Source organism: Hyaena hyaena, unplaced genomic scaffold (assembly GCF_003009895.1).
Source record: "Hyaena hyaena isolate Hyena2069 unplaced genomic scaffold, ASM300989v1 scaffold_943, whole genome shotgun sequence".
NCBI classification, from domain to species: Eukaryota; Metazoa; Chordata; class Mammalia; order Carnivora; family Hyaenidae; genus Hyaena; species Hyaena hyaena.
In genome coordinates this window covers 730,928-738,547 of record NW_024081575.1, presented here as the reverse complement: position 1 = coordinate 738,547, position 7,620 = coordinate 730,928, and the positions used below count along the sequence as shown (strand labels likewise).

At 65.1% G+C, this 7,620-nt stretch overlaps 1 protein-coding gene across 1 annotated transcript; it reads right to left on the bottom strand.

The window, feature by feature from the left end:
- Positions 1-1,671: 1,671 nt before the first annotated feature.
- On the bottom strand, positions 1,672-7,511 carry LOC120223058 (spermatogenesis-associated protein 31E1-like). Its single transcript, XM_039221108.1, has 4 exons — positions 7,245-7,511; positions 6,459-6,516; positions 5,909-5,969; positions 1,672-5,678 (listed from the first exon to the last, which is right to left on the bottom strand). Exons 1-4 carry the CDS (start codon positions 7,431-7,433, stop codon positions 1,703-1,705), a joined length of 4,284 nt encoding a protein of 1,427 aa, XP_039077039.1. The 5' UTR covers positions 7,434-7,511; the 3' UTR covers positions 1,672-1,702.
- Positions 7,512-7,620: the final 109 nt, after the last annotated feature.

The following is a 7,620-nucleotide window of genomic DNA, read 5'->3' as shown; positions in this document are numbered from 1 at the left end:
GGTCTCTGTGGGAGGTCTCTGTGGAGGTCTCTGTGGAGGTCTCTGTGGGGGTCTCTGTGGAGGTCTCTGTGGGGGTCTCTGTGGAGGTCTCTGTGGGGGTCTCTGTGAAGGTCTCTGTGGGGGTCTCTGTGGGGGTCTCACAGCGCGGGGAGCTCTGTCCCTTTCCCACCTTACTGCGCCTCCGGCAGGTGGAGGGCACGGGCCGGCTCCTTCCTGTCCCCTGCGGCTCCCTCAGCCTCCTGCCTGCAGCCCTTCTCCCGAGGGGCCTGCGGGGTCCCCGTCCAGCTCCCCCGCCCCCCGAGCCCACCTCTCGGTGCCCCTGAGGGGCTCAGGGACCCTGCTCCGGGCCACCCTGTCCTGAGCTCCCGAGGACCCAGGGTGCTCTCTGTCCTGGTCCCCGCCCCCCATCCCCCAGTCCTGGCTGCACGGTCACCGCTGGGTCCCCCCAGTCCTGGCTGCACGGTCACCGCTGGGTCCCCCCAGGTCCTGGCTGCACGGTCACCGCTGGGTCCCCCGCCCCCCCGCAGGTCCTGGCTGCTCGGTCACCGCTGGGTCCCCCCAGGTCCTGGCTGCATGGTCACTGCTGCCCCCCACCCCCCGGGGGGCTGCCTCGGGGGACAGAGCCCACAGGCAGGGCCTGGCCGCGGAGAGAAGCGGTGGCCCAGCAGGGCTGTGCCGCCCGCCGCGCCCGGCACCAGGTCCCCGGCCCACATGCGGGGTCCTGACGGGTGGGGGCAGGGCCCTGCCTGCTGCACCTGGACGGGGCCTCTCCTGGGGCGGGACTGTCCACCCCACGAGTGAGGCCCCACCCCGACCCCCGCCGTTCCCTGGGGGCCGTCCTTGGGCCCCTCGTTAAGTCCCCGTCCGCCCGGGCCCCGGCGCCGCGCAGGCTCAGGAGGCTGCGCAGAAGGGCACCTGCCCCGGCGGACGCCGGTGCCCCCTGGCCGTCTGCGGAGAGGCCCCTGCGGCCGGAGCGGCTCCCCCCTCGGGGCCGGCGGGTGGCAGCGGGCATCGCGGGCTCCCGGGGCACCGCACCCCGGGGCAGGGCGCCCCCCGCCCGCTCACCCCCCGAGCTGGGAGCGCGTCCTCCTCCGGCGCTGGTCCAGGGCGAGAAAGCAGGGGGGTGACGCTGAGCTAAGGGGGGGGCTCCCAGCCCATCTGCACCCCAGCTCCATCAGGGGTCCTGGGGCAGGCGACGGGGTGCGGGGGCAGCATCTCTCCCACCGCTGCCCTCAGGCCCAGCCTGGCCTCCAAACTGTGCTCCCCGCTCTGATGTGAGGTTCTCTTCCAGGCGCCCTGGGGCCCAGGGGTTTCTGCCTCTGCAGACCCTCCCCTATGGTCGCCTAGAGTCCCCTGCGGTTCAAGGGAGGGAGGGAGAGAAAGGGAGAGAGGGAGCGAGAGAGCGGGCCGGGATGGGCGGAGCCAGATCCTGGGGTGGGGGCTTCCAGGTTGTGCTCCTCTTTCATTTGTGTGGAACCCGAAGGTGTGTGAGGGAGCGGGGTCTGGAGCACACCACGTGGTCACCTTCCTTCCAGGGCCCTGTCCCTTCTGGGAGCCACAGCAGGCACTGGGGGAGAGCATGCCCTGACCCACTCCTTCCCTCCCCCACCCCTGACAGAGCACAGACAGAGGCCAGCTCCTCTCGTGAGAAAAACAAACATATATTTTGGAAAACAATAAAAATTGTGGTATGAAGAAGCCATTAGTCCATAGACGATGTGCTGACCTGAGAAAAATACGTTTTTCTCTGTACTGTATGCATTCGTTCTTGGAGAAAAGGTGTCTTCCCGAGAAAGGCGTGAGCTGCACACGCTGAATGGCCAGACGGAACGTGTTTTTGAAGGAGGCAGTGCCTGGGACAGTGGGGGTGGTGAGGGCGGCCTGAGGCTCTGGCCCCCATCGGCCCGTGGTGGCAGGGTGTGCCTGGGGACCCCAGCGTCTGGGGTACGAAGGCCCACTTGCTGTCTCTGCCCCTGACGCACGGGGCCTTGTTAGGACAGCCGTGGCCCTTGGAGGCTGTCTCTCTCATCACTCTCCTCTGCTCTTGGTAGGAGAGAACCTTGTGGTAGCAGACGCCGGGCCCGGCCTGTGCCTGGAGTTCCCGCTTGCACCAGTTGAACTCCGAGGCTCTAAGTCCCCGGTGAGGCACCGTTTTCTCCTCCAGGATGTGTCCCATGGCTGTCATGAGCACCTGAGTCTTGTCGTCCTCAACTGATATGCCTGAGCCGGACCCCGGCCTCTGGGCGGGGGTGGGGGCCGGCTCGCCCTGGCGCGGGGAATCTTCCGGTCTTTTGCCTTTGCTGGGAAAAATCCACTGCAGGAAGCGCCTCATCCGCCTTCTGAAGCGGCTTTCGGGGGGAGCGGCCTCCTTGGGCAGGAGCTGACCGAGCTCGCTTCTCAGGATCTCTGCTGACTCCTGGTCCCGGGGAGGGCAGTGCATCACGCTGGCCTGGAAGGCCCTGAGCTCCGCCAGCCATTTGTCACGCCCCCCCAGGCTGAACCTCCAGCGGTCGTCTCTGCGGTCCGGGCGGCCGCTCTGGGTCTTCCGGAGGCCCGGCGGCCTCAGGGGCCCCCGCTGCCCCTCGCTGTTCTGCGCACTCGCTCTGAAGTGGAGGATCGTCTGGGAAGTCGACGTGTCTGTGCTGGACTCACTCGGGAAGCCAGGCAGAGAGCCGTGAGAGGCCAAGACGTCGGCAGCGAGGAGCACGTCGGAGCGGCAGCCCTCCAGGAGTTCGTTGGAGACGCAGTCTTGCAGGAGCACTCCCGTTTCACAGTCTTGCAGGAGCACTCCCGTTTCACAGTCTTGCAGGAGCACTCCCCTTTCACAGTCTTGCAGGAGCACGCTGCCGCCTCGGCCTTCGGGCCCTGCGCACCCCGCCAGCCCCCGGAGCTCAACCCCTTTAGGCTTGTCCTGGCCTAGACCCGCCAACGCTGTGGGTGTTGAGAGGCCTTGGCTGCTCCCGGACGACCCCAGTCTTCTCACATCCGCATGGATGCTTTCACTGGGGTCCAGGGAGTCTCCCCACGCAGAGCCCTCTCTGGCCCTGGAAGACTGGGATTCTAAGCCGAGGTCTAGTACCTTTACGCTGCAGCAGGAGTCCCATGAAGTCCAACCCCCGCTCTCCCTCATCGGCTCATCTGTGGCCATTGCTGGACCTGGACTTGCCTCCAAGCTGAGATTCTCAAGAGCCCCCGCGCCGATCTCGCTGTGCCAGATTCTGCCCACGAAGCTGTATGTGGGGGTCTGAGAGTGTGGCCCGGCCTCCCGTCCAGCCAGAGGGACCCCCGAGGGCCCACGGCCGTCACCAGAGGAGGACCTGCCCAGGGCCTGCCCAGCCTGGACTTCCTCACGCGCAGGCTGGGGGGCAAGAAGGGGAGCCCTCAAGGTGGGAACGGACTCTTCTGTTATTACCACCCCTCCTTGATGGGGCTGAGGCGGGTTTTCCAAGAACTTGGCTTTCGCCCGGGCCTTAGGTGGACAGGTGGCCAAGCAGGGAGTGGAGGGCGGTGGAAAGATTGAGCTCTTTTTCAACTTAAAGAGACTGAGAGGCTTGAGGACCCTGAGGGGTAGGCCCCATCTGTGCTTCACCCGGAACCTTATAATATGTGCCTCCAGCATCCGTTGAGTGTATGGACTGAGGATGGAAAAATCATGGGAGATGTTCACACAGGGCTCCGGACACTTGGAAAATGCTAGATTTCCAGTTTCTCTGTGAGCACTTGGCTTGGCAGGAAGGTCCGAGGCATGGTTGACACCAAGCCTGGATTGATGAATGCCCACAGGGATCTGACCCTCTCTGATCTGCCCTGATTTCCTGCCCAAATGGGCTCTCAGGAGCTTTTCTGGGTGGTTCTGGTCTGGGCCGCTCGTTCGGGGCTTCGTCAAGTCTGACCCCTCAGAGCTTATTCTTGAAACCTTCAGTGAAGAGCTGGTCAAGCTCCTGTGTAGATCTTTCTCGGCGCCCCCCACACTGGGCCCGGTATCCTTGCCCAGGCTTTTACCTGGCATGGTCCTTGCTGGGCGCCTGGGCCTGGTCTTCTGGGCAGCCTGGCGGCTTCCACTCTGTGCCTGTGATGCCTTCGGGAGCTCGCCGTGGGGCCGGCTCAGCTCCACCGAGTGTTGGATCTTGTGGGTCCCGCCATCTTGCTGCTTCATGGATTTCTTCCAAAAGTGTTGCTCTAGGTGTTCCCGGAGCTCAGGGGCGATCGAGTCCCCTGAGGGGCAGGGAAGGACGGACGCTGTCCTGGGGGTCTGGGGGGCCTCGCTGTCCTGGGGAAAGTCAGGAAGGACCTGGCTGAAGACTTCCTGAGATCGTTTCACCACAGAGGGTAAAGTCCTGCTCCTTTCTAGTTGCTTCTTCAAAAAGTGACTCTCCAGGTTTTGAATTGCATTTGGGATGAAAGGTGGTGTGTTATCCTGCACTGGAGGGTCAGCTGCCTCCCCGGCCATCTGGGGCGGGAGAGAAGGCAGTCCCGTTGGGACAGAGGGTGCGGGCTGGGCCTGGGGCTCGACCTGAGCCGGAGGCGGGTCCTGAGGCTGGGTCAAGCCTGGGGTCAAGGCTTGGGGCTCGGCCGAAGTGTGAGGGAAGGGCTGGGCCGGTGACGGATGAGAAGCTACGCTGTCCTGAATTTGGAATGATAAGGCATGAGACGGTTCATTGAAAATGACAGGCGTCAAGTCCAGTGGGGAACCAGTCAGGCTGACAGTGGCCACCAAGGACTCACTGTGCAGAATGGGGAGACCCCAGAAGAGCTGGCTACATACCGGCTGCAAACGGCCCCCCCGAACCTCGGGATATGGAGGCTTCTCCGGGCCGAGCAGCTGCTGGGGCCCGCCTTGCATGCTCCAGAGGGGTCGGCAGCCCACGGTGTCCGGCTTGCCCCGCGGTGACGTGAACACGCTCCCCAAAGGGTGCAAGTGGGAGTCTGACCCTTCTTCCTTTTCCTTCTCCTTCCAGATCCTCAGTTCTGATCTCTTGGTGATGAGAATCTCCAGGAGCTTCTGGACGTCAGGATCGATGAAAGAGAGGACGCCAGGCTCCGCCTGCGTGTTGGGGTCCCTCCAGAACAACGCCTCCGGGTGGCGGTGGGCCGGAGGCCCCTGCCGCGACTCCAGGCGTGTTGAGGCGGACAGGCCCCAGGCCTGGGCCGCCCACCACCACGACAGGGCCGGGCCGGGACAGCTCGGGCGGCCCAGGCCTGGCAGGGGAGCGGCTGACCCGGCGGTGCGCCAGCACGGGCTCCGAGGGACGGCATTCAGTGGCAGTGCCAACGCCTTGCACGGAAGGAGGGCTAAGGTAGAGTCTGGCCGCGGGGGGGTGGGGGAGGCCGTCTGGGGTGGAGGGCCGGCCTCTGGAGACGGGAGGCAGGGCGGGGAAGGGGAAGGACCAAGGGGCAGGGCGGAAAAGCCATCGGGGGGCAGGAGAGACTCTGGTAGCCAAGAAGGACTCAGGGAGGAGTTCGAACGAACAGAAACTGAGGAGGTCGGTGGGCTTGGTGACGGCGTGGAGGCCAGGAGCGTGGGGGAAGCCGACCCGGGCGTGGTGGGCGCCACATCCTTCACGGGCCCCCCGCAGGGCCGCTGGGCTCCCGCAGGTGCCGCTTCGCACACGTCCCCAGGGCCTTCTTGCCCTAAGGGCTGGGGGAGGCCTCCGTGGTCAGGACGCCGCCCCCGGTGGCTGCAGGAGACAGGAGGCACACGCTGCGGCCCGGACAGCCAGGCCGGGGGTGGCCAGCACGGCCCTCTGGGCCCCCCACCCCCACCCCACCTTGCACAGTGCTCCCACTGCCCCTCCCCCCAGGGCCGTGTCACTCCCCGTCCCCAGGGCTCCCCCGCCCCCCACAGGCCTGGGGCCCCACCCGAGGCTCTGAGAAGCCCACCCGGGAGCGAAGGGGGCAGATTCTTTACCTTTGCAGAAGGGAAACCAGGTCCCGAACCCCATCCAGTTCTTGCAGACAATCTCTGCAGGCTGGAGACAGGAGACCGGGTCACAGAGGTGCAGGCCAGGCCCCGGGGGTCTTACAAGGAGGCTGGGGGCTATGTCTCTTTAGGGGAGACCTTTGGGGGATTAGACTTGGGAGCCCCAGACATCAGTGTCCAAGGCCACATGGTCTCGCAGTGACAACAAGACTCGTGGGGACAGCTTCGTCCTTTACAAAGAGCTTCCCCGTTCATGACTTGGGGGGGGTGGGGGGGGTGAGAAAGGCCCGGTCGCCTCCCAGAGGAACTTGTCCACAGCTGGAGCCGGGGGTCCCGGGGTCCTGGCGGGCGGCACCCGGGTCCAGCCCCTGGGCTTGTTCTGGCCCAGAATCTGGGAGGCGTCGGGGTTCCGCCCTCGGTCCCCGGCGCCTCCGGGGCTCTGTTTCCTGAGGGACGGACCGGGGTGTCCTGGAGACGGTGGGGATGGGCGCTGGAGGGACACCAGCCAGGGGCGCAGGGCTGAGTGGCAGGCGCTCACCTTTCAGAAGTTCGCTTTTCTTCTTGTCTCTGATGCTCCTGCGCCTCAGCTCTACCTGCTGGTGAGACAGAGAGCATGGGGGGGGGAGGGGCTGGGACCCCCAGTCTCTCCTCTCCGGCAGCAGATGCTCCGTGTTCATGAGCAGCGTGACTTCCTACCTTCAACTAATGGGGGGGGGGGGTTGGCTTTCTTTCTTCTTACTCATTTTCAAAGTGGGTATTTTCAGTTTTTCTACTTGAAGAATGTACACAAGGATTTTCTCTGCGAGAAATTTCTCGGTCCCTGTTCTGCTCAAGGAACATTCCCGGACCTGCGGGTGCATCTCAGCTCCTTCGGGTGGGACCCTGCTTCCCGAGGCCAGGGCCCCACCGCTGGCCCTGCTGGGGCCCCCCGGGCTCGGCGCTGCCCTCCACCAGCCCCCGCAGGGCAGAGTTCTCCCGGGACGCCTGCCCCGGGGAGGGGGCTGCCGGCCCAGGGCTGGGGGCCGGTCCTCCGCTGGAGACGGAGCGCTTGGCCTCAGTCCTCTGCTCACTGCCCGGGACGTGGCCCCGGAGCCTCTACCACACGCGGCCTCCTGGCCTGGGGTCTCCGGGGAGAACCCCCCCGCCCTCTCTAAGCCGGCCTGGTCTGGCTTGTCCCCGGAAGGATGGCGTTCCCTCTTTCCCGAGAACACACGTTCCGTTCTTTCCCATCCCAGGAGTCTCTGCAGGGACTCAGGAAAGCGGAAATAGTAACGGGAAAGGAGACAGCATCATACTCTGCCGGGCCCGGGCCAGGCTTCCTTACCTTTCTGCTGAGTCTGCGTTTCCGACGTGGTGGTGAGGACGACGGGTCAGTCTGGAAGCAGGAGATTAGCAGGAGGAAGAGCCACAGTCCACACAGGAAGGCGAAGGTGGTCCCGGTCGTCCAGGAGGAGGGGCTGGAGCTCAGCCAACCGGCGCTCATGCTTTTCAGAGCCAAGAGAATATTCTCCATCTCTTTCCTGGAAGAAGCATTAGCGCCTGGTCCCACTGCTGCCCTCACATGACTGAGCACTGAGCTTGTACTTGGGGACATCACATCACAGAGCCGTGGGCTGGTCACAAAGGGCTCCTGAGGGCAGGGAGGGAACAAAGGCAGCTGGACCTCAGCCCCTCCCCGCTGCCCACCCTGCAGGTGCGTC

Excerpts from the sequence above, each read along its gene's own strand:
- LOC120223058 (XM_039221108.1), bottom strand. The coding sequence starts at position 7,433 with ATGGAGAATATTCTCTTGGCTCTGAAAAGCATGAGCGCCGGTTGGCTG. Across the intron at positions 6,517-7,244 it reads AACGCAGACTCAGCAGAAAG|CAGGTAGAGCTGAGGCGCAG; the intron begins GTAAGGAAGCCT and ends CTGTCTCACCAG. Across the intron at positions 5,970-6,458 it reads GAAAAGCGAACTTCTGAAAG|CCTGCAGAGATTGTCTGCAA; the intron begins GTGAGCGCCTGC and ends TCCTGTCTCCAG.